Source organism: Oncorhynchus masou, chromosome 1 (assembly GCF_036934945.1).
Source record: "Oncorhynchus masou masou isolate Uvic2021 chromosome 1, UVic_Omas_1.1, whole genome shotgun sequence".
Taxonomy (NCBI): Eukaryota; Metazoa; Chordata; class Actinopteri; order Salmoniformes; family Salmonidae; genus Oncorhynchus; species Oncorhynchus masou.
The window spans coordinates 38,800,434-38,827,192 of record NC_088212.1 but is presented as its reverse complement, the minus strand read 5'-3'; the positions used below and the strand labels follow the sequence as shown (position 1 = coordinate 38,827,192).

Sequence of the window (26,759 nt, the reverse complement as noted above, 5' to 3'; positions counted from 1 at the left end):
GCGAGAGGGTGAGTTAGACAGGGAGAGAGAAAATGAATCATGAGTTCAGTAAATGGATTTAATTATCTCCCACTCCCTCAACTGACGCCGAGGTCTCGGGGTCTCTTCCTGTGCCTGAGTGACTCCACACATTTCACTGTAACCAATTCAACCAGCGTTAATTGCCTAGTAATGCAGCATGAGGCCGGGAATGAGAGGCAGGTAGAGAGGGGCTGTACTGAGAGCAGAACATGGATCCCTCCAGTCACTCACTCAACTCATGACTCGAGGGCTGTATGGCTTTGTCTCTCAATTTCGCTCTCACAATACCTGACCTGTGCACGTAAAATCCCAAAGATGAACAGTAGGGCTGGTTAGCTTCCTCATCGAAGCACAAGGAAAGGTCTCCCTGATGGGTTTCTGATTCCATGTGGTAGAATGACATTCACCCTCCCATTTCATCTGTGTGTGAAGATCAGCTTTACAAATAACATTGCCTTAGTATATGATTAAATGGGAAGAGTAGAATATTGCTTTGGGGTTTAGAGACTTCAGTTTCCAAGAACTGATCTTTGTTTAAAATAAATGAGGATCCCTTATTGCTAAAGGCCACTGATGCTTCTCTACCTCTGCAAGGCTCAGTGTGCTCAGTGGGTCTGTGTGTGGGTCTGGAGGAGCGCTAAATGAGATCCACAGAGACATGTGAGCAGCTGATAGGGAGGGCAGGTATAATATTGGCTAAGGTTTATGTGGGCTACCGAGTGGCGCAGCGGTCTAAGGCACTGCATCTCAGTGCTTGAAGCGTCACTACAGACACACTGGTTTGAATCAAGGCTATATCACAACCGGCCGTGATTGGGAGTCCCATAGGGCAGCGCACAATTGGCCCAGCGTCGTCCGGGTTTGGCCAGTGTAGGCCGTCATTGTAAATAACCATTTGTTCTTGACTGACTTGCCTGGTTAAATGAAATAAAAATAATAATCAAATGTATTGACCAGGCTCCTCTCAGTGTGTTATCAGTTCCTACCTGACACACACACACACACACACACACACACACACACGTCACTGTCTAGATAACAGGTGACAGGCAGAGGAGCTGGAGAATGTTGCCAGCGGATGTTTAAAAAAATCTACTGTGAGTGCGTGTGTGTGTGTGTGTGTGAGTGTGAGTGTGAGTGTGAGTGTGAGTGTGAGTGTGAGTGTGTGTGTGTGTGTGTGTGTGTGTCTGTGGACGACGTCAGCATTCACCTTGTGGCGGACACAACATGTATAAGGAACGCCACAGGCCAGCGGCCCGGTGCCATTGCAGAAATGGTATTGATTGACACCCCAGTCCTTGTACTCATCCCCACCACAACAAGAGAACTAGAGAGGAAAAGAAACAGAGAAAAAGAGAGAAACAGAGAGAGAACGAGGGGAGAGAGAGGGAGAGAAACAGCACCAAACACAGGCATCTTAATGAAGTAAGGGGGGGGGACAACCCCAGTGAGTGACTGCTTCCCTGCTCAGGTCAGAACCTCCCTGTCACCTTGGACTGGAGCCCTGAGGACATTTTCTACTCTGCCTCGGTACCAAATGGCACCCTATTCCCTCTATGGTGCACTACTTTAGACCAGAGCCTAACAGGGTATTTTATAGATTATAGACAGTTGAAGTCATAAGTTAACTCACACAACACACACATACAGTTGAAGTCGGAAGTTTACATACACCTAGGTCAAATACATTAAAACTCAATTTTTCACAACTCCTTGACATTTAATCCTAGTAAATATTCCCTGTCAGTTAGGATCACCACTTTATTTTATGAATGTGAAATTTCAGAATACGAGAAGAGAGAATTATTTATTTCAGCTTTTATTTCTTTCATCACATTCCCAGTGGGTCAGACGTTTACATACACTCAATTTGTATTTGATAGCATTGCCTTTAAATTGTTTAACATGGGTCAAACATTTTGGGTATCATTCCACAAGCTTCCCACAATAAATTGGGTGAATTTTGGCCCATTCCTCCTGGCAGAGCTGGTGGAGCCGAGTCAGGTTTGTCGGCCTCCTTGCTCGCACACGCTTTTTCAGTTCTGCCCATACCTTTTCTAAAGGATTGAGGTCAGGGCTTTGTGAAGGCCACTCCAATACCTTGATTTTGTTGTCCTTAAGCCATTTTGCCACAACTTTGGAAGTACAGTGCCTTGCGAAGGTATTCGGCCCCCTTGAACTTTGCGACCTTTTGCCACATTTCAGGCTTCAAACATGAAGATATAAAACTGTATTTTTTTGTAAAGAATCAACAACAAGTGGGACACAACCATGAAGTGGAACGACATTTATTGGATATTTCAAACTTTTTTAACAAATCAAAAACTGACAAATTGGGCGTGCAAAATTATTCAGCCCCTTTCCTTTCAGTGCAGCAAACTCTCTCCAGAAGTTCAGTGAGGATCTCTGAATGATCCAATGTTGACCTAAATGACTAATGATGATAAATACAATCCACCTGTGTGTAATCAAGTCTCCGTATAAATGCACCTGCACTGTGATAGTCTCAGAGGTCCGTTAAAAGCGCAGAGAGCATCATGAAGAACAAGGAAAACACCAGGCAGGTCCGAGATACTGTTGTGAAGAAGTTTAAAGCCGGATTTGGATACAAAAAGATTTCCCAAGCTTTAAACATCCAAGGAGCATTGTGCAAGCGATAATATTGAAATGGAAGGAGTATCAGACCACTGCAAATCTACCAAGACCTGGCCGTCCCTCTAAACTTTCAGCTCATACAAGGAGAAGACTGATCAGAGATGCAGCCAAGAGGCCCATGATCACTCTGGATGAACTGCAGAGATCTACAGCTGAGGTGGGAGACTCTGTCCATAGGACAACAATCAGTCGTATATTGCACAAATCTGGCCTTTATGGAAGAGTGGCAAGAAGAAAGCCATTTCTTAAAGATATCCATAAAAAGTGTTGTTTAAAGTTTGCCACAAGCCACCTGGGAGACACACCAAACATGTGGAAGAAGGTGCTCTGGTCAGATGAAACCAAAATTAAAACCTTTTGGCAACAATGCAAAACGTTGTGTTTGGCGTAAAAGCAACACAGCTCATCACCCTGACCACACCATCCCCACTGTCAAACATGGTGGTGGCAGCATCATGGTTTGGGCCTGCTTTTCTTCAGCAGGGACAGGGAAGATGGTTAAAATTGATGGGAAGATGGATGGAGCCAAATACAGGACCATTCTGGAAGAACCTGATGGAGTCTGCAAAAGACCTGAGACTGGGACGGAGATTTGTCTTCCAACAAGACAATGATCCAAAACATAAAGCAAAATCTACAATGGAATGGTTCAAAAATAAACATATCCAGGTGTTAGAATGGCCAAGTCAAAGTCCAGACCTGAATCCAATCGAGAATCTGTGGAAGGAACTGAAAACTGCTGTTCACAAATGCTCTCCATCCAACCTCACTGAGCTCGAGCTGTTTTGCAAGGAGGAATGGGAAAAAAATTCAGTCTCTCGATGTGCAAAACTGATAGAGACATACCCCAAGCGACTTACAGCTGTAATCGCAGCAAAAGGTGGCACTACAAAGTATTAACTTAAGGGGGCTGAATAATTTTGCACGCCCAATTTGTCAGTTTTTGATTTGTTAAAAAAGTTTGAAATATCCAATAAATGTCGTTCCACTTCATGATTGTGTCCCACTTGTTGTTGATTCTTCACAAAAAAAATACAGTTTTATATCTTTATGTTTGAAGCCTGAAATGTGGCAAAAGGTCGCAAAGTTCAAGGGGGCCGAATACTTTCGCAAGGCACTGTATGCTTGTGGTCATTGTCCATTTGGAAGACCCATTTGCGACCAAGCTTTAACTTCCTGACTGATGTCTTGAGAAGTTGCTTCAATATATCCATATACTTTTCCCACTTCATGATGCCATCTATTTTGTGAATTGCATAAGTCCCTCCAGCAGCAAAGCACCCCACAACATGATGCTGCCACCCCCATGCTTCACGGTTGGGATGGTGTTCTTCGGCTTGCAAGCCTCCCCTTTCTTATCAGACCAGAGGACATTTCCAAAAAGTACGCATGTGCAGTTGCAAACCGTAGTCTGGCTTTTTTAAGGCGGTTTTGGTGCAGTGGCTTCTTCCTTGCTGTGTGGCATTTCAGGTTATGTCGATATAGGACTTTTTTACTGTGGATATCGATACTTTTGTACCCGTTTCCTCCAGCATCTTCACAAGGTCTTTTGCCATTGTTCTGGGATTGATTTGCACTTTTCGCACCATAGTACGTTCATCTCTAGGAGACAGAATGCATCTCCTTCCTGAGCGGTATGACGGCTGCGTGGTCACATGGTGTTTATACTTGCGTACTATTGTTTGTACAGAAGAACGTGGTACCTTCAGGCATTTGGAAATTGCGCCCAAGGATGAACCAGACTTGTGGAGGGCTACAATATTTTTTCTGAGGTCTCAGCCGATTTCTTTTGATTTTCCTATGATGTCAAGCAAAGAAGCACTGAGTTTGAAGGTATGCCTTGAAATACATCCACAGGAACACCTCCAATTGACTCAAATTATGTCAATTAGCCTATCAGAAGCTTCTGAAGCCATGACACAATTTTCTGGAATTTTCCAAGCTGTTTAAAAGCACAGACAACTTAGTGTATGTAAACTTCTAACCCACTGGAATTGTTATAGAGTGAATTATAAGTGAAATAATTGTTGGGAAAATGACTTGTGTCATGCACAAAGTAGATGTCCTAACCGACTTGCCAAAACCATATAGTTTGTTAACAAGAAATTTGTGAAGTGGTTTAAAAACTAGTGTTAATGACTCCAACCTAAGTGTATGTAAACATCTGACTTCAACTGCAGATAATAGCCATTTGGAAAGCACCCAATCTTTATCCTTTCAACCCAGAGCAGGGCTGGCTTCATTCATTGACTTTAATCTCACAACCCATTTCCCCCAGCAAATCGATATCGAGATTGCCAGATAGGGAGCGAGGGCCCCAAGTAAACCGGGACTTTTGACACTCAAATAAAGACTACACTTTAAACTCGTGCAGGCTGTAGGAAATCAGATGGATAACCTAGCATGTTGATATCAGCGTAGAGAGAAAAGTAGAGACACGACAGCAGGTCAACGCTTTTGGTATCTTTTGGTATTATAGTGGCAGCAGCAGCTTGTTATTGTTTTGGTTCTCTTTGTGGGGCTCAAAAGCTTTGTACTCCACTGCTGATCGAGATAGAGGCACTCTAGTAGGTGTGCAAATGACAACAGCTGTTTCCCAAATGACACCCTATTCCCTATATAGAGCACTACTTTTGACCAGGAATCATATGGCTCTGTCGAAAGTAGCAGACTGTGTAGAGAATAGTGTGCGCCATTTGTTACACAGGTGGAAATTAAAGCTTTGAGAGGTGTGAACAATGGTTGGCCAATGAAAGGATTGAATGCCTACAGCAGTGAGGCTTATTATGTCTAGTTGCCTAGTTAAATAAAGGTTAAATAAATAAATATATATGTGTGGTCTGGTTAATTAATTAAGCAGGATGAATGGCAGAGATAAAATTCCAAAATTAGCCAACCTCTCAAAAGGCTAGTGTGTGTGTGTAGTGGGGGAGGATTTAATAATGACAGGGTTCAGTCTGTTGTTTTTTCAATCAATCATACTCTATCCATCTCAGTGTATCCTACAACACAAACACACACCCAGACCTACATCACTATATCCTGTCTGTTGCGAGTCCTCCCTTACCTTCTGTTGCACAAAGTCCAAGATGTTTTTGAAGTCCAGATCATCGTAATAGTGTTTAATTCCCTCTCGTATGCTGCTTTGGAACAAGGCTGATGTCTACAGGGAGAACGAGAGAGGAGGAAGAGTAAAGAGAGAGGGGTGGGGATGATGAGCGATGGAAGTCATCATCCATCACATTGAATGCTGCTGTGATGTGATATTTTTGTGGCTGGAGGCTATGCCAGAGGGGACACTGCTGTACCATGTGAACATGATAAAGATGACATGTGCGTGCATGCATGTGTGTAGGTGCCAGAAATTAGAGAACTGGCCTTCTTCTCAAAGATGAGTGCAATGATGAGAGCCACAACTTGCAGGAACAGTAGGACACACAGAACACACAAGAACTGGTGGAGAGGAGAGAGAAAAAGATGTTAATTTCCCTTGATTATTTCCCTTTAGGTTATTGTCTATTCCATTTTCTTTGGCAATGTAAACATATGTTTCCCATGTCAATAAAGCCCTTTGAAGGGGGGGGGTTACCTACACTTCTCCATGACCTCCCTCTCTCATCGACCCCTCCATCCCAATCCCTTTAATCTCACCATGTGCTTCCGCCTACATACCTTTCCCCTCCCTCCTTTCCTCCCGCTCTCATCCATTCCTCCTCCCACTCTCCTCTCTAACCATGTGTAGCAGGATCTCCTTTCTCCTCCCTCCCTTTCTCTCCTCCCCACCGCTCCATCCCTCCCCGCTCTCACCATGTGTAGCAGGGTCTTGTTGTCCCTGAGGGAGCCCACCATGCCCACCAGGGAGACGGTGAACATCACCAGGCCCAGCAGGATGAGCACCACAGCGGGGGCTAGGAACACCCCCTCCAGGGTACGGTTATTCTGCCGCTCCACCTCCGCGTACACCCCCACGCACAGCACACACAGGCCCAGGAGCTGTAGGAGGGGAGAGGGGGTAGGGGAGGCAGGGAGAGAGTGGAGGGGCAGGGCAAGAGGGGAAGGAAGAGAGAGGGAGAGAAGGTGGGTGGGGGTAGAAGCGGCGAGACCAGTGAGATGGGAGTCGTAAGAGAAGAGGGGTAAGGCAGGGAGAAAGGAGGAAGACGGAGAGAGATAGGGAGGAGAGAGGGCAGCAGGGGAGAGAAAGGAGATTGGAGAGAGGGAGAGCGGGTTGGGGTGAGAAGGTCAGAACGCTGCAGAGTGCCATCTTTATGAATTAGCATCACTGCAAATAACAGGATTTTATGACAGCAGCGTGCATAGAGAGCATAGCCTAACCAAGCGAGGAACATTAAATGCTTTTGCCATTATTGCTGAGCGATTAACCAAAATGTCTTAATTTAAATTTTTTAAACAAATGTTTGACCAACGTCAGTTCAATTATTTGAATGCCATTTATTTGTTGTTTTCCCTGTGAGCTGGATGTGCAGTTTCTGTAGAGATAAATCCTATCACGCCCGAACTGGGCGATGTCATAGCGCGTTTTCAACAGGCAAATATTCTAAATAGTTTATAATCCATCGTGCGTCTGTCTACTTGTCCGTTCTGTGTGGAGCAGACACGACACAAAAAGAATAGAGAACGCACGATCGAGAGGGATGGACAGCGGTTTCTTCGAGAGGTATCCCTACCTGAAAATACATGATCAAAGTGATTGATAGTTGGTATTCAGCAGTCATAAAAGTATGCCTTATTTACTTTTGAAGAACTACAAAAATGCTGATTTTTGTCCGACAGCATAGCATAGAGATGAGGACTTGGAATTAAATACAAATGTCCTCAAATAAAACACATTTTATTAAAGTAATGTAAATAAATGATGGTTAATAAGTGATATGCAGTAATGGGTAGTCACTACCTTCATGGGACATTTATTCATTGTTTTATTCTGTTGTTACATAATTAAACCCACATACTGCATAGAGCATTTAATGTAAAAAATAAAACCAACCACAAAAAGCACCAATTGCTCAGCACCAACTGTTATGTTCAAAGCTACCGTGGATTGGATTATAAACCCATAGCCGATTTCAAATAACAAGGACATCTTTAAAAGAGCATCAATGAGCTCCAAATGGTACCCTATTCCCAATAGTGCACTACTTTTGACCAGAGCCTAAAGACCCTAGTGCTCCTACTCACCCCCGGAGGCCCAAAAATAAAGTTAGCAAATAGGGAACAGAAGATGACGGAGACAGGAGAGAACAGAAAATGGTGGGCCTAGCTCCTGTCTTGCTGCGACATCACCCTCGTTAGTATAAAACAACCCACTTGACTAGCTCCTAGAGTGCCATTTGGGAGCTTTAAAAACCTGGGCAGGGTGGGCTGCTAGTTCACAGGTAACATCCCAAATGGCACCCTATTCCCTTTATAGTGAATTAAAAGGAACTATAAAAGGCAACATAGGGAATAGGGTGCCATTCGGAACACAAGCTTTGACTCAATGATAGTTCATTCTTTCTGCAACGCTCGCAAAAAACAACCAACAATTGCCACCACCTAGGCCTACCTATTGATTCTCAATTACAGAGAAAGGCACTCTGTACTAAGAGAGCAAGCCTCCTCGCTCTTTACCTACTTTAGTCCATTCACTACTGACAGCCACCACCACCCTGCCCAACATCGGAAAATGTATTAAAGGCTCTTTTTTCAAAGCTATAGGCCTAATTCAAGTCTCTTACAGCAGAACATTAGTTCCTTTCTTATTTATTCTCTCCCACTGTAGTGTAGCCGAAGTGGACTGAAAAGTAGGCTACACACTGAGACCGAGAGACAAATATCCTAAGATGACCAAACCTCCGACGGATAAGAAGCTATGCAAATAGGGTACACACTCTTAAAGGATTAGTTGCCTGACTCTCTCCTTCCCCCCCAAAAAAACCTACACACACACACACACTTATGCACGCACGTCATACCGATTCCCGCAAAACTGTGTGTGAAATGACATTAAACAGATTGAAGAGACAAGGGGAAGAAACAGCATTAATTAACTATGAGGGCCCCTGCATGGCTGGCTGTGGGCCAGGGAAGCTCTGGGAGGAACACAAGCCAAGGCACTAAATCTCAACACGGAAGAGTGGGAGCTGAAAGGAAGGTGAGAGGAAGAAAGGAGAAGTAAGAAAGACTGGAAAGAAGGAGGTAAAATAAAAATCCAACGCAAATGAAGTCACTGATGGTGCTTTTTCCATTGAGACTTACCCCCACACCAGTGGGCCGCCAGTGTTTTATGTTAAAGTAGGTCTAGTGTCATTGTGTTTCCGTCAGGAGAGTGACTCTAAAGACTTGTGGTGAGCAGAACCAACAACCTCCGCATCATTCAAGACTTTGGTTTGTGAGAAGGTGTTCAAGTTAGCCATTGTTATGTAAATGCCAGCTGAAAAGTAACATGGGCTGTGCCTTGCCTTGGCTCCTTATCACCTGCATTCAAAGGTAATGTTCGAATGAAGCCTACTATGTTTTAAAAAACAACTTCAATAAGTAAAAAAAAAAATGTACATTTCTAAATTTATATTGGAGGGGTTATAGATTTTATATTCATCTTTGATATGCTAACGTTACTAGCTAGCACAGTTAGCTGGCTAGCTGTGTTACGGTCTTGCAATTTGCAGAGCAAGAATGTCACTTGTCAGCCACAATGAAAGGTAAGGCAAGGATGTAATATAATTTGAAAAGTTTATGTACATATTATGTCAATTGCAATCTCGTCGGGCTGCCACTCCTTAAATGTTGGTCAATGAGAATAGTCTCCACATTCGAGTAGGTCTGCCGGAGCCATGGCCAAGTGAGACGGGTGCCGGCCTGCATAGATGGAAACAGAAAAGTCTGAGCCTTTTGGGTAAAACACAGAGGTAAATCCTCAGTGGAAATGCGGTATTACAGTTTGAGAGTGAGAGAAAGAGAGAAAAGAGTGTGCAAATTGAACATGAAAACAAATGCAATTTCCTTTGAGGTTAGAAGGAGAGTCATGGAGTGAGTCATGGAGTGAGAGAGAGAGAGAGAGAGAGGGATTCATTATACCCACTGATTGATTCCAGGAAGACGAGTATTCACAAAAAAATGGTGGATGGAAGGGGCATGGTTACATGTAACTGATAAAGTAAATGGATGAGTAAAATACTCACTATCAAAATTGGCTGACTCATCCATTAGCCTAGGATAGGGTTTGCAATTCAAATATGACAACAACAAACAAAGTGTCAGAGAGCACTAGCCTATACTAGACATTCTAGTCTCAACACTTTCCAGGCAGCGCACAAACACCTAGGTTAATAACTACATAAGAACACACACAACAAAATGGAATTATTCAATGGCACTCAAAAGGTTGTCTACGGTGAGTCAGATATTGGCGATTTTCCCACAGGCACACATATAAATGTATAAAGACGTCACCATATGCCTAAACACTGAGTCACTACTCACTACCCAAGAAAACCACTTGAAAGTCATGGCCAAAGCCACTCAACCATATCTCATACAATCTTCCCCCAGTTCCCTTCATCCTCTCTTTCAGCTGCATGCAGAGGGAAACGCCCCCCCCCCCCCTCATTGAAGCCACGGGAGCTGAAGGTCGACCACAGTACCGCAGGCATCGTTAGCAGAAAACATGACCCCCCCCCTCCATTATAGTGAATGGAAAAATGGCAATCTTCATGGTCAATTTGAGTCAATAAATACAAAATTCAAAGACAATTGTGGTACCAGTAACTTCTTCTAATTACACCAGATGTATGTCCTTGAACCAATTGTTTAAAAAAAAAAAATGGCACAAAGAAGTAGTTATGAGGATAATTGAGTTGCATCAATGTACGGGGGCACCGGTTAGTTGAGGTAGCATGTACATGTAGGAAGAGATATTAAAGTGACTATGCATAGATGACAACAGAGTGCAGCAGTGGGGACGGGCAAATAGTCTGGGTGGGTAGCCATTTGACTAGATGTTCAGGAGTCTCATGGCTTGGGGGCAGAAGCTGTTTAGAAGCCTCTTGGACCTAGACTTGGAGCTCCGGTATTGCTTGCCGTGCGGTAGCAGAGAGAACAGTCTATGACTAGGGTGGCTGTAGTCTGACAATTTTTAGGGCCTTCCACTGACACCACCTGGTATAGAGTTACTGGATGGCAGGAAGCTTGGCCCCAGTGATGTCTTGGCCCGTTCGCATCACCCTCTGTAGTGCCTTGTAGTCGGAGGCCGAGCTGTTGCCATACCAAGCAGTGATGCAATCAGTCAGGATGCTCTTGACGGTGCAGCTGTAGAACCTGGATCTGAGGACCCATGCCAAATCTTTTCAGTCTCCTGAGGGGGAATAGGTTTTGTCATGCCTACTTCACGACTGTCTTGGTGTGCATGGACCATGATAGTTTGTTGTTGATGTGGACACCAAGGAAATTGAAGCTCTCAACCTGCTCCACTGCAGCCCCGTCGATGAGAATGGGGGTGTGCTCGGTCCTCTTTTTCCTGTAGACCACAATCATCTCCTTTGTCTTGATCATTTTGAGGGGGAGGTTGTTGTCCTAGCACCTCACGGCCAGGTCTCTGACCTCCTTCCTATAGGCTGTCTCGTCGCTGTTCAGGCGATGTCGCTGATCACTGTTGTGTCATCGGCAAATTTAATGATGGTGTTGGAGTCGTGCCTGGCCATGCAGTCATGAGTGAACAGGGAGTACAGGAGGGGACTGAGCACGCACCACTGAGGGGCCCCTGTGTTGAGGATCAGCGTGGCGGATGTGTTGTTACCCATCCTTACTACCTGTGGACGGCCCGTCAGGAAGTCCAGGATCCAGTTGCAGAGGGAGGTGTTTAGTCCCAGGGCCTTAGCTTATTGATGAGCTTTGAGGGCACTATGGTGTTGAACGCTGAGCTGCAGTCTATGAGTAGCATTCTCACATAGGTGTTCCTTTTGTCCAGATGGAAAAGGGCAGTGTAGAATGCAATAGAGATTGCATCATCTGTGGATCTGTTGGGGCAGTATGCAAATTGAAGTGAGTCTATGGTTTCTAGGATAATGGTGTTGATTGTGAGCCATGACCAGCCTTTCAAAGCACTTCATGGCTACAGACGTGAGTGCTACGGGTCGGTAGTCATTTAGGCAGGTTACCTTGGTGTTCTTGGGCACCGGCACTATGGTGATCTGCTTAAAACATGTTGGCATTACAGACTTGGACAGGGAGAGGTTGAAAATGTCAGTGAAGATACTTGCCTCTCAGTGAGAGGGGGCAGCACTGAGCTAGCCTTCAATGTCACTTCCTGGAGTAGCTTAAACTGGGCATGTTATGTCTCTATCTTAACCAACTTCATTTGGCTTCAATGCGCTATTGAGTCTTCACATAGGAATGAACAGTGTCACGTGATCGATGGCTTTGTTCATTCATATATACAGTTACTGGCTGCATCACTCCTCTCTGCCTGGTGGTGAGATGACCGTAGAGACTGTTATAGTTAATATTGCATCACCTGCAGAGACCGAGCAGAGTGTACAGTTGATCCCTCTCAGGACCACTGCTCTCACTCAAGGCCTCGGTCTCAAGAGACTCAAAATACATCTCAACACACCAGTTGCTTCCGAAATGGCACCTTATTCCTGATATAGTGCAGTACTTTTGACCAGGGCCCATACTGAACACAGCCATATGGACCCTTGACAAAAGTAGCCGTAAAGTAAATGTAAGAAGTAGAGTAAGGCTTTTTTGGCTGAATAGATAGATGCAGTTCAATGCATGATTAATAGAATTCACCAATATACAGTACGTCTTGGTAGTCCAACAAATATTGCTATCAGGGTGCAAATCACAGCCAACTAGGAAAACATTATTTACTTCCTCAAGCTATTCGGGATGCACTATTTCAACTGGCATGCTCTGATCCAGTAGAAACATCATAAAATAGGCCTACCTGATTACCTCTTATCAGTGCTTGACTTTGATTGAAATAGGTTCCAGTACTCATTGTGAGTGCTGGTACTGTTTATATTTAGGTGCAGGAGCTACACAATACGTTTGATCTAATATTCCATAAGAGAAACAGGAGCTCAAGCAGTAGAAAATATGAGGTGCTGGTAGTCAGCTTCGGTGGGCTCCTGCCCAAGTGAAGTACTGCTTATTATCCCTTGCGCAAATAACCTACAGCTGTGTCTGTCCCGAGCTCACTGGCGTGGGAAACTGAGGGCCGAGAATATTTTATACAATGTCTCAAGCTCGCTAGCGCATGCTTTTGGCCAGGCCCAATTTAATACAATATTTCAAGTTCATTGCAGACAGGCCAGGTGTAGCCAATGTGATTTATAGGGCTGTAGCATAGCGGGTCGAGAGATTCAAGTTCCTTGGTGTCCAATCATAGTCTAAACACACCAAGACAGTCGTGACGCCAAACCTTTTTCCCCTCAGGAGACTGAAAAGAGGGGCCCGGTACGTCACTGGGGCCATACTTCCTGCTATCCAGGACCTACAGTTGAAGTCGGAAATTTACATACACCTTAGCCAAGTATATTTAAATTTAGTTTTTCACAATTCATGGCGTTTAATCCTAGTACAATTTCCCTGTCTTAGGATCACCACTTTATTTTAAGAATGTGAAATGTCAAAATAATAGTCGAGAGAATGATTAATTTCAGCTTTTATTTCTTTCATCACATTCCCAGTGGGTCAGAAGTTTACATACACTCAATTAGTATTTGGTAGCGTTGCCTTTAAATTGTTTAACTTGGGTCAAATGTTTCAAGTAGCCTTTCACAAGCTTCCCACAGTAAGTTGGGTGAATTTTGTCTCTTTCCTCCTGACAGAGCTGGTGTAACTGAGTCAGGTTCATTGGCCTCCTTGCTCGCACATGCTTTTTCAGTTCTGCCCACACATTTTCTATAGGATGAGGGCCAGGGCTTTGTGAAGGCCACTCCAATACCCCAACTTTGTTGTCCTTAAGCCATTTTGCCACAACTTTGGAAGTATGCTTGGGGTCATTGTCCATTTGGAAGACCCATTTGCGACCAAGCTTTAACTTCCTGACTGATGTCTTGAGATGTTGCTTCAATATATCCACATAATTTCCCTTCCTCAATGTGCCATGTATTTTGTGAAGCGCACCAGTCCCTCCGGAAGCAAAGCACCCCCACAACATGATCCTGCCACCTCCGTGCTTCACAGCCAGCTGGTTTCTTCACGCATCGCGCTGACAGAAACAAGCATCTTTCTGGTAAGAAGAAGGACGGAGGTGTATGCCTTATGATTAACAAGACGTGGTGTGATCATAACAACATACAGGAACTCAAGTCCTTCTGTTCACCTGAATTGGAATTCCTCACAATTAAATGTCGACCGCATTATCTACCAAGAGAATTATCTTCGATTATAATCACAGCCGCATATATTCCCCCCCAAGCAAACACATTGATGGCCCTGAACGAATTTCATTTGACTCTATGTAAACTGGAAACCACATATCCTGAGGCTGCATTCATTGTAGCTAGGGATTTTAAGGCTAATCTGAAAACAAGACTCACTAAATTCTATCAGCATATCGATTGTGCAACCAGGGCTGGTAAAACCCTGGATCATTGTTATTCTAACTTCCGCGATGCATATAAGGCCCTCCCCCACCCTACATTCGGAAAAGCTGACCACAACTCCATTTTGTTGCTTCAAGCCTATAGACAGAAACTAAAACAGGAAGCTCTGCGCTCAGGTCTGTTCAATGCTGGTCCGACCAATCGGATTCCACGCTTCAAGATTGCTTCGATCATGTGGACTGGGATATGTTCCGCATTGCGTCAAACAACAACATTGACGAATACGCTGATTCAATGAGCGAGTCAATTAGCAAATGCATTGGCGCTGTCGTACCCACAGCAACTATTAAAACATTCCCAAACCAGAAACCGTAGATTGATGGCAGCATTCGTGTGAAATTGAAAGCGCAAACTACTGCTTTTAAATCATGGCAAGGTGACCGGAAACATGACCGAATACAAACAGTGTAGCTATTCCCTTCGCAAGGCAATCAAACAAGCTAAGCGTCAGTATAGAGACAAAGTAGAGTCGCAATTCAACAGCTCAGACACAAGAGGTATGTGGCAGGGTCTACAGTCAATCAAGGATTACAAAAATAAAATCAGCCCCGTCGCGGACCAGGATGTCATGCTTCCAGACAGACTAAACAACTTCTTTGCTCGCTTTGAGGACAATACAGTGCCACTGACACAGTCCGCCACCAAAACCTGCGGACTCTCCTTCACTGCAGCCGACGTGAGTAAAACTCTCGCAAGGCTGCAGGCCCAGATGGCATCCCCAGACACGTCCTCTGAGCATGCGCAGACCAGCTGGCTGGTGTGTTTACGGACATATTCAATCAATCCTTATCCCAGTCTGCTGTTCCCACATGCTTCAAGAGGGCCACCATTGTTCCTGTTCCCAAGAAAGCTAAGGTAGCTTCCGTCATCATGAAGTGCTTTGAGAGACTAGTCAAGGACTATATCACCTCCACCCTACCTGACACCCTAGACCACATATGTCAGAGTCAAGGCCCGCGGGCCACATCCGGCCCGCGAGAAGGTTTTTTACGGCCCCTGGGATGATCTTGATTTATTATTAGAACCGGCCCGCAGACCGCAGCAAGCCGGCAGCCCGCAGATCTTTTACACGCACCAATACTACATTTCCCACAATGCAACGGTGACGCACCGAGCAGTAGGCTGCTTCATTTCAATATTTATTGGCACAGCAGTCGTCAGCATCACAGTAAAATTAACTTTCAGATACCCATCAAAAATGGCAAAACGGAAGGTGGACACTGAGAACCGGGGGTTTCAAACAAGGTGGGAGTCGGAGTAGAGTGGACTCCAGCCTAAGCGTGACAGAGGAGTTTTTGGCTTTACGTCCTATGCATGGCACAACTACGGGGCATGATTTGTATGAAGAGGTGTCAAGATGTGTAAATGAGATGGAGCTGCCTTGGGAAAAACTCGTGGGTTTGACAACCGACGGAGCACCTGCGATGTGTGGACACAGGAGCGGACTGGTGGCGAAGATACGGGAAAAGATGCAAGAGGAAAACGCGACAGGTGAGCTGACAGCTTATCATTGTATCATACACCAGGAAGCGTCGTGCGGTAAAGCCTTGAAAATGGAGCATGTAATGAGCATCATCACGCGCACAGTTAACTTTATCAGAGCCAAAGGTTTGAATCACCGCCAGTTCAAGGCATTTCTGACGGAGTTAGAAACGGAGCATGGTGATTTGCCTTATCACACAGAGGTGCGATGGCTAAGCCAGGGAAAGGTGCTTCAAAGATGTTTCGAGCTTCGTGAGGAGATTTGTCTGTTCTTGGACAGCAAAGGGAAAGACACAACACAACTCCGAGACGAAATGTTTCTGTGTGAAATGGCTTTTCTGTGTGACATTACGAGTCATCTGAATGCAATGAACTTGCAGCTGCAGGGTCGGGATCATGTCATTAAACAAAGTGTTGTTTTTGATTAATAGATTTTTGCACTTTATTTTATTGTATTTCAATCCAATTATATTTTAAAAATATTTCAGTTGAGTGGATGATAGAAAATTGCTATTATTGTTTTTTTCTTTGAAGTAAATTTAGCCCACTTTTGCTAAAATAGAAAATATAGGCTACTGATGGTGCCTTGAATACCGGTTTCTTTCATTTAATGTTCATGTTATGGGGATTTTTATATAAAGGAAATTTGTCTTTTGTGTCTGTTGAAAATTAAAGATTACTGACAGAGCCATAAGAAAATATTGCTTTATTTATCTGATCATATTGGAATATATTTGTTAGGTTTTCAGTAGGTTCAATTAGGTTCACTAGACTATATGCGTCATTTAAAAAATTTTCAATGAACATTCGAACAGTCCGGCCCTCGGCTTGTAGCTAAATTTTTTATTTGGCCCTCCGTCCATTTGACTTTGACACCCCTGCCCTAGACCCACTACAATTTGCTTACCGCTCCAATAGGTCCACAGACGACGCAATCGCAACCACACACTACCCTAACCCATCTGGACAAGGGGAATACCTATGTGAGAATGCTGTTCATTGACAACAGCAAAGCATTTAACACTGGGTCTCGACTAGAGGTCAACCGATTATGATTTTCAATGCCGATACCGATTATTGGAGGACCGATTAATCGGCCGATTTTTGATATTTGTAATAATGACAATTACAGCAATACTGAATTAACACTTAATATAAAACATCAATAAAATCTATTTAGCCTCAAATAAATAATGAAACATGTTCAATTTGTAACGGTTTTCATGCGGTGAAGGAGAGTCGGACCAAAATGCAGCGTGTAGATTGCGATCCATGTTTAATGAACAAACGTAAACACGAATCAATACAAATACTACAAAACAAAAAGAACGTAACAAAAACCGAAACAGCCTATACTAGTGTAAACTAACACAGATACAGGAACAAGGACACTAAGGACAATCACCCACGAAACACACAAAGAATATGGCTGCCTAAATATGGTTCCCAATCAGAGACAACGATAATCACCTGACTCTGATTGAGAACCGCCTCAGGCAGCCATAGACTAACGCTAGACATCCCACAAAACCCCAAGACAAAAACACACCACAATAACCCATGTCACACCCTGGCCTGACCGAATAAATGAAGAATAAACATAATATATTTCAACCAGGGCGTGACACAATTTGGTTTAAATAATGCAAAAACAAACTGTTGGAGAAGAAAGTAATATGTGCCATGTAAAAATGTGTGCCATGTAAAAAAGCTAACGTTTAAGTTGCTTGCTCAGAACATGAGAACATATGAAATTTGGTGGTTCCTTTTAACATGAGACTTCAATATTCCAAGGTAAGAGGTTTTAGGTTGTAGTTCATGTATTTCATACACCTTTGACTATTGGATGTTCTTATAGGCACTATAGTATTGCCAGTGTAACAGTATAGCTTCTGTCCCCCTCCTCACCCCTACCTGGGCTCGAACCAGGAACACATCGACAACTGCCACACTCGAAGCATCGTTACCCATCACTCCACAAAAGCCGCGGCCCTTGCAGCGCAAGGGGAATAACTACTCCAAATCTAAAAGCGAGTGACGTTTGAAACAGTAATATTTCAACCGGACAATAACGTTGTCAATATACAAAGTAAACAAGAAAGGCACGCTCTCGGGATTGCGCATGAAAAAGCTCTGTAACACGTCAGGGTCCACTCATTCAGACTGGTCTCCATTTATCAGAATACCATCCTGAGACAATTTCTAAAGACTGTTTACATCTAGTGGAAGGCATAGGAACTGCAATTTGAGTCCTAAGTCAATGGATACTGTAATGGCATTGAATAGAAAACTACAAAACCCCCCAAAAAACGACTTCCTGAATGGATGCTTCTCAGGTTTTCGCCTGCCAAATCAGTTCTGTTATACTCACAGACACTATTTTGGAAACATTAGTATGTTTTCTATCCAGATCTACCAGTTAAATGCATATCATATCTCCTGGGCAAGAGTAGCAGGGCGTTTAATTTGGGCATACTTTTCATCCAAAATTCCGAATGCTGCCCCTACCCTAGAGAAGTTAAATCATCCCCCAGCGTTGCATTGATTATATGCAACGCAGGACACGCTAGATAAACTAGTAATATCATCAACCATGTGTAGTTAACTAGTGATTATGATTGATTGATTGATTGTTTTTTATAAGATAAGTTTAATGCTAGCTAGCAACTTACCTTGGCTTCTACTGCATTCACGTAACAGGCAGGCTCCTCGTGGAGTGCAATGAGAGGCAGGTGGTTAGAGCGTTAGACTAGTTAACCGTAGGGTTGCAAGATTGAATCACCAGAGCTGACAAGGTGAAAATCTGTCGTTCTGCACCTGAACAAGGCAGTTAACCAACCGTTCCTAGGCCGTCATTGAAAATAAGAATGTGTTCTTAACTGACTTGCCTAAATAAAGGTGTCAAAAATAAAAAATAGATTTTAATTAAAAATTAAAAATTAAATAAATAAAATCCAAAAATACCGATTTCCGATTGTTATGAAAACTTGAAATCGGCCCTAATTAATCTGACATGCCGATGAATCGTTCAAACCTCCAGTCTCGACCCCGCCCTGTGCAACTGGGTCCCAGACTTCCTGACGGGCCGCACCCAGGTGGTGAGGGTAGGTAACAACATCTCCACCCCGCTGACACTGAGGCCACACAAGGGTGCGTTCTGAGCCCTCTCCTGTACTCTCTGTTCACCCACGACTGCGTTGCCATGCACGTCTCCAACTCAATCATCAAGTTTGCAGACGACACTACAGTGGTAGGCTTGATTACCAACAACGGCGAGACGGGCTACAGGGAGGAGGTGAGGGCCCTCGGAGTGTGGTGTCAGGAAAATAACCTCACACTCAACGTCAACAAAACAAAGGAGATGATAGTGGACTTCAGGAAACAGCAGAGGGAGCACCCCCCTATCCACATCGACGGGACAGTAGTGAAGAGGGTAGTAAGTTAAGTTCCTCGGCGTACACATCACGGACAAACTGAATTGGCCCACCCACACAGACAGCGTGGTGAAGAAGGAGCAGCAGCGCCTCTTCAACCTCAGGAGGCTGAAGAAATTCGTATTGTCACTGTTACGGATACAGTTATCCTGTGAGTGTGTGTATACTGTGTGTGTGTGTTTCTTTTCTCTCCTTCTCCCCTCAGGTGAAAAATCATCACTCCCCAATCAGTCAACAATCAATCATCAATCAGAAGACACACCTCCTATTTCCTATCACAGTTCCTTCCCCATGGTTTAAAAACCCCATCATTTGTTTGTTCTAGAGCTCAATCTCTCTGTAAATGTCATGTCTGTAGGTCTCTGTGTTTCACTCTCGCTTTGTGTCTTACCCTCTCTTTTGTTTAAGCACCTCATAGCACTTTGTCATCACCTGTGAGTATTGTTTTTGGTTATGGTGTTTGTGTTGATTGCTGGTGGGAAAAGGGGGAAACCAAGACAAGTCGCCCATGGGCATACACTACCCGTAGGTGAACTTTGTTAAATACACTAGTTAGAACTGGGCGGACCACCCACTGTATTTTTGGTTAGTTAGTTAGCTGTTGTAAAAGTAGGCTAGTCTAGCTTAGGGGTGTTTTTGAATACTTATTGTTTCTTTCCTTGGGTCCAGCTCAGCCCCTTTTCCTGCTCCCCCCATTACCGTGTGTTTATAAATAAACCTAGAGTTTGACGGTAGATTTCTGTTGTCGTGGTTATTTCGTTCACATTTTTACTTTGTCACAATAATAATTTGCATGAGTTATGTTACGGGTCTCATTACCATCCCCCCTAGACTGTCGGGCCAAAAGGGATTCGTAACAGTCACCAAAAGCACTCAAACTTTTACAGACACAATCGAGAGCATCCTATCGGGCTGTACCACCGCCTGGTACGGCAACTGCTCCGCCCACAACCGTAAGGCTCTACAGAGGGTGGTGCGGTCTGCACAACGCATCACCGGGGGCAAACTACCTGCCCTCCATGACAACTACAGGACCCGATGTCACAGGAAGTCCCCAAAAAAATTCAGCAACGACAACAACCATCCCAGCCACTGCCTGTTCTCACTGCTACTATCCAAAAGGCAAGGTCAGTACAGGTGCATCAAAGCCGGGACCGAGAGACTGAAAAACAGCTTCTATCTCAAGGCCATCAGACTGCTAAACAGCAATCACTAACTCAGAGAGTCTGCTGCCTAGTCACTAGTCACTTTAAACAATTATTTTAAATAATGACACTTTAATAATGTTTACATATCTTACATTATTAATATCATATGTATGTAGTGTATTTTATACCATCTACTGCACTTTGCCTACGCCACTTGGCCATCGCCCATCGTTATATTTATATGTACATATTCTCATTCACCCCTTTAGATTTGTGTGTATTAGGTAGTTGTTGGGGAATTGTTAGAATACTTGTTAGATATTAATGCATTGTCAGAACCAGAAGCACAAGCATTCCAATACACTCGCATTAACATCTGCTAACCATGCGTATGTGACCAATAAAATTTGATTTGATGTAAAGAGGACTCAAGGTATTTACATATTTATAGAAATCCATTCTGATGTATTCTATGGCTCGTGGCAAATCTTTCTAATGATCTAAAGTCTTGATGTTGCTACTGCCTGTAAACACACAGTCCAGATTAAAGTAATTGATGGCAGGCCCATGTGGCAATTGGCTTATTTGTAGCTCTGATTGGCTATGGTTCACCGGCCGGTGTAGATATTTTAATTAGGTTTTATTCGCTGCAGTGTCTATTCATTTTCCAAACGCAGACACTTTCCCACTCTATAGTGCTATAGCATTATCACAAATGCCTGAGTCATTCCCAAACATTCTATGAATGTATGAAAACGACCATATCTATATTCTTGCTTGTCAGAAAGAAAAAAGCCGCCACAATCCTCCTGTGGGTGTATATGAACAGATTTGAAGAATGTTGACAAAATGCTGTCAGTTCCACTTTAAAGCCAACATGACACATGTGTATGTGTGTCATGTATGCTAGCATGTTATTGATTTTAAGTGAATTAGACCTGTGTAACCCACTCCTGCCCTGAAAAGCTGTAATAAGACTGTAGTAAATGTCCCACATGTCTCAGAACACCAAGAAGAGGCATTAACACAAGGCTGCATTAAATGGTCATTTGACTATAACACTGATTAGACTCATTAGGCTTAATCAAATGTAGAGTAATAGGTAGGCTTAGGCCTATAGCTAGTTACTCTTTCCAAATATTGCAATATGAAGGCCCTAGAATAGTCTGAAACAATCAAATATGTTAATGGACTACAGTTAGCATCCCATTTCCTGTCGACAAAGAAAATCTCCCACTTCACTTTTAACTGTATCACAGTAGTCTCACGGCACGACACGCCCTGCACTACAAAGCAGCAAAAGCAGTGTAGCCTAGTGTAGTAAATGAACGACAATAGTGTGCACAGCAGTATTTTCATTATTTGTTATTCTTGCAAGCAATTTGACACCAGAGTTAGCTAGCTAGCCAACTTAGAATACCCTGGCAGCTACTAGATATATGTTACAATGGCTAGCTAGACAGCTGGCTAGTAACATATAACGTTAGCTGTGTAGCAAATGTGATGGTGGTTCTCTGACAGTCACACAAGCCAACATGTTTGTGGTCCAGTCCCCAACCTTGTCCCTGAAACCAACAAGTCAATATTAAAACACTTACCGAGAAGAGCATTGAGTAGATATTTAAGGTGAATTTGATGAAATAATAGAAACGGTTGCTTTTCTTCACTGCTTTGTACGAAGGCATGTTGCTTGGTAGCTGAAGAAACAAGGTAGTTTCAAGCTCAGAACCCAATTTAGCTAATGTTAGCTATCTATGCTAGTAGACGCATACCAACACTGACCTAATTAGCTATTTCAGCTAGCCACAGTTAGCTAACTATATTATCCGATAGAATTTTCAAAACATCTCGATTTTACACAAGTACGTCAACGCCTTCGTTTAGCTTATTTACTCAGGTTAAATGTACCCTCGCAAACAATAGCAACTTCCGGGCCACGTTCCATTGCACGCTCTGTTTTGGGACGTCATTTAAAGGGCCTGAGTAGTGAAATACGTTCAGCTATTTCATATGTAATTATCCAGTAAAACTCGATTACAGTATCATCATGTGCGATAGCTGAGACAGTAGACAAATGCGCTGGCTCTAATTATCCAGACTATTGCTTGCTTTCCTTTACATCAAGGAAATGGGTCACATCTCAGCCCACTGAAGAGTCTGTGTCACTACCCTACAAGTGTCACTGTTACTGGCATTAATCCCTGCTATTGCTCATTGTTGCATCAGTTGTTGGTTGGCTGTTGTTGGTATATTTTTGGCACACGTGATGTGGAAGCTGGATACTAGGCTATTACTCGGTCATTCATCTTTGTTGTAACTTAAAGTGTAGAAGCAATGATGTCTAATTGCTGCCTGCAATTTGGGGCATTCCTGCATCTGCAGGAACCCCTCTTTATACTTATATTGGTCCATTTTTAAGTTAGGACAGGCGGGAGGCGGCGACTCATCAGTACAGTAGGCGGCATTAATGCACTAGCTAGTACAGGGTGTTGCTAACTATTTAGCTAGCTAGTACACAGTGTCGCTCTAACCTCCCATCTGCTGTGCTAGCGGGAGACAGGGACGACCCGTACACAGTGTCCTTCACCCAACCGGTATGGCACAGTATTCTCTGGTACGCGGGAGGCGGGGGTGAAATCTTGTGCTAGCTAACTAGCAAGCTCGCACATGGTGTCGCTAACTAGCAAGCCAGCTAGATAGCTAGTATACGGTGTCGGCCTAGCCTCCGGTTTGCTGTGCTAGCGGGAGCATTCATGCAGGAACCAATGGGATGCTCGATGGGGGGATTCCTGCAGATGCAGGAATGCCCACATGCAGAAACGCCCCGAATTGTAGGCTGCAGTTGCACCCTATTGGAAGCCGCAGGTAGAATGAACACGTCGAACGAGCCTGTTGGAATCTCTTGTGCCCTAATACCAGAGCACAACCATTCAGCACCATGGACAGCGCCCCGGACCTGATTCAGCACCACAGCTGCTAGAAAAGCACAGCGCCCAGGCATCTCAATCCACTTTTCCCTGGACTTTAGATTTGTGATAAGGTGCAACGTACCTACCTGTATGTAGTGGTGTAGTGGGGGCTATACGCAGGTGAAAAAAAGTGCCACCAACTGGTGGTGGACTCTGATAGAGGTGCCAGTTTAGATTGTAGGTGCAACTGACCCAGCGTCCCGGTAAGAAGATGGAAATGACTAGTAAGACACAGGTGTACAGAACACACGTTTATGGACACACTCAAGACAGGCACACACACAGTGAATAGGAAGGAGAATAGACCAGTGGAAGAAAGGTCCAACTGATGAGTTGGTGTGAAGCCAGGGGTTTACAGGCTGTGCTCAACCTGGGCTCCAAAATGCAACTGACAAGTTCAGAGGTTGTGTTGGGGGTTCTCCTGCCCCTGGCTAGGCCAATGATTGTCTGACCATGACACAGGTCAGGAAAGCATTGCCCCTAGCATTAGAGGGCAGAGGGAGGTGTGAAACTGGGGGATGGTAGGCTCTGCTGGGTTGGAGAGTTTCTCTCTGTGTCCCAGGGTCATAGAGAGGGTTTGAGAGAGATTTTTAACAGCAGGTATATGCTGTATACCCACACAGCCTAGTTTCAGCGAAATATCAGGCAGCAAGAGGGCCCAGCTCTCAACTGGCTGTCTCATGCAGCCACTCATCGGTAGCCAGTAGGGTAGATAAGAAAGATGTTTCAACTTATGATATCTACCAGTAATTGCTAACTTTTATTTTTTATTTCACCTTTACTTAACCAGGTAGGCTAGTTGAGAACAAGTTCTCATTTGCAACTGCGACCTGGCCAAGATAAAGCATAGCAGTGTGAACAGACAACACAGAGTTAAACATGGAGTAAACAATTAACAAGTCAATAACACAGTAGAAAAAGAGAGAGTCTATATACATTGTGTGCAAAAGGAATGAGGAGGTAGGCAAATAATTAAAATTTTAGATTAACACTGGAGTGATAAATGATCAGATGGTCATGTACAGGTAGAGATATTGGTGTGCAAAAGAGTATAAAAGTAAATAAATATAAACAGTATGGGGATGAGGTAGGTAAAATTGGGTGGGCTATTTACCGATAGACTATGTACAGCTGCAGGCAACAATGGGTATGCAAACCAGACATTGAAAAAGTTTGGTCCGAAGTCTTGGTTGAATCTTTGTAATGTGCAATTCAGTCATCATGTGCTGTTTGAATGAAAATGTTAAAGACTTTTCCACAAAACCTTCCCAATTTAATGTTGACTGCAAAGTAGGTCTACCTGGCAGAATGATATCATGATTTGTATCAATCGGAAAGGCAATTGTTTTTCCATCACATGTATACTGTACACGTCCAACACACAGGGGCAGACTGGGCTGGTCAATAGTTTTGCCTGGCGGACTTGTCTAACTTAGTGTTTTCTTTAGCAAAATTATAATAATCTGGATAATTATGGGGGCCTCAAGGGGAAGAAAATAAACTGGTGCGGGTGCCTCCATGACAAAAATGGGCCGGTGTGTTATGAATTACATTATTGATTTTGGGTTTCAGTCTGCCCCTGACTGTAGGCATACATTGTACAGTAACACTACTATGGTCTCTTGCTACATGCACAATTGAAGATTTTATAGATTTTTGCCAAAATTAGAGTTTACCCTCTTCTCCAGGCACCACTACACCACTGGTAGTGGATATATGCAGGTAAACACCATATACTCACTTTTTTGTGGGCATTGCATATACTCACTTCTTAATCCCAACGATGTGTATCGAAGTAGTGTAGTGGAGGTATACAACGTATCAATTAATAAGGCTGATGGAACAGATCAGAATGTTTCACTTAAGATGTTGATAAGCTATTATTTCTTCACATTTTAAGTGCATCGGTGTGCACATGGTGGTAGGCCTACGAGCTAATGTTCCAAAATGCAATTTGCTGAAAGCACCATTCTAAAATGCCCACCGCACATGCAAGTGGTTTCATGGACAGAGATTGAAATATCCATTCGAAATTTAGAAAGAAGGAAGATCTAAAGGATGCAACAACTATCAATCATGGGTTGCTAATATGACTAGGGTAATGCCATCGGCTGCTAAACAATGAAAGAAAGTTGATTTGGAAACCAATAGAACAAGGAGAGTATATATGAAGAAGTCTATGATTTAAAAAAAATCTCCTCCACATTTCTATGCTGGGATTTTGGCTAGGTTACTTTGAAGCAAGGTAAGACATGCTTCATAATACAAAGTAAAATATCCAGGTATCAAACGATTAAGAAACAGGAAAAATATAGTGATGCTAATGATAGAACAAACCATCTTCTGATAGATGGAAAAGCTTTGCCAAAAACCTCTATTAAACGTTAACGAGCAACAAAGTAACCTATGCCTACCTGGCAGAATAATATCAAGATTATTTGCGTCAATCCAGTGGCCATTTGTTATGCAAACTTAATCTCATCTCATTAATCTCATGAAGTGCTTTGAGAGACTAGTCAAGGATCATATCACCTCCACCCTACCTGAGAGCCTAGACCCACTCCAATTTGCTTACCGCCCCAATAGGTCCACAGACGACGCAATCACAATCACACTGCCCTAACCCATCTGGACAAGAGGAATACCTATGTAAGAATGCTGTTCATCGATTACAGCTCAGCATTTAAAACCATAGTACACTCCAAATTCGTGATTAAGCTCGAGACCCTGGGTCTCGACCCCGCCCTGTGCACAGGGTCCTGGACCTCCTGACGGGCCGTCCCCAAGTGGTGAGGGTAGGAAACAACATCTCCATCCCACTGCCCCTCAACACTGGGGCCATGCACACCTCCAACTCAATCATCAAGTTTGCAGACGACACTACAGTGGTAGGCTTGATTACCAACAACGACGAGACGGACTACAGGGAGGAGGTGAGGGCCCTCGGAGTGTGGTGTCAGGAAACTAACCTCACACTCACGTACAAACTGAAATGGTCCACCCACACAGACAGTGTGGCTTATCACCAAAAACACTCACAAACCTTTACAGATGCACAATCAAGAGCCTCCTGTCGGGCTGTATCACCGCCTGGTACGGCAACTGCTCCGCCCACAACCATAAGGCTCTCCAGAGGGTAGTGAGGTCTGCACAGCCCATCACCGGGGGAAAACTACCTGCCCTCCAGGACAACTACGCCACCCGATGTCACAGGAAGGCCAAAAAGATCATCAAGGAAAACAACCACTCGAGCCACTGCCTGTTCACCCCGCTATCATCCAGAAGGCGTGGTCAGTACAGGTGCATCAAAGCCGGGACTGAGAGACTGAAAAACAGCTTCTATCTCAATGCCATCAGACTGTTAAACAGCCATCACTAACATTTTTATGAATTGATACGCAAAACAACGCCGGATTCAAAACTTCAAATTTTTCAATA

General features: G+C 43.8%; 1 protein-coding gene across 2 annotated transcripts in view; it reads right to left on the bottom strand.

Annotated features, from left to right (window-relative positions):
• The window catches only part of zgc:110329 (uncharacterized protein LOC550500 homolog), a 29,577-nt gene extending 7,096 nt beyond the window's left edge, over positions 1–22,481 (bottom strand). The window contains exons 1-5 of one of the 2 annotated variants that reach the window (XM_064971148.1): positions 21,951–22,481; positions 6,484–6,669; positions 6,055–6,129; positions 5,744–5,839; positions 1,232–1,348 (exon numbers count right to left, since the gene is read on the bottom strand). In XM_064971148.1, the coding sequence (XP_064827220.1) occupies positions 1,232–1,348; positions 5,744–5,839; positions 6,055–6,129; positions 6,484–6,669; positions 21,951–22,037 (561 nt within the window). In that variant the 5' untranslated portion in view covers positions 22,038–22,481. The remainder of the gene's footprint in view (positions 1–1,231; positions 1,349–5,743; positions 5,840–6,054; positions 6,130–6,483; positions 6,670–21,950) is intronic. The other variant, XM_064971153.1, reaches the window with a different exon arrangement.
• Positions 22,482–26,759: the final 4,278 nt, after the last annotated feature.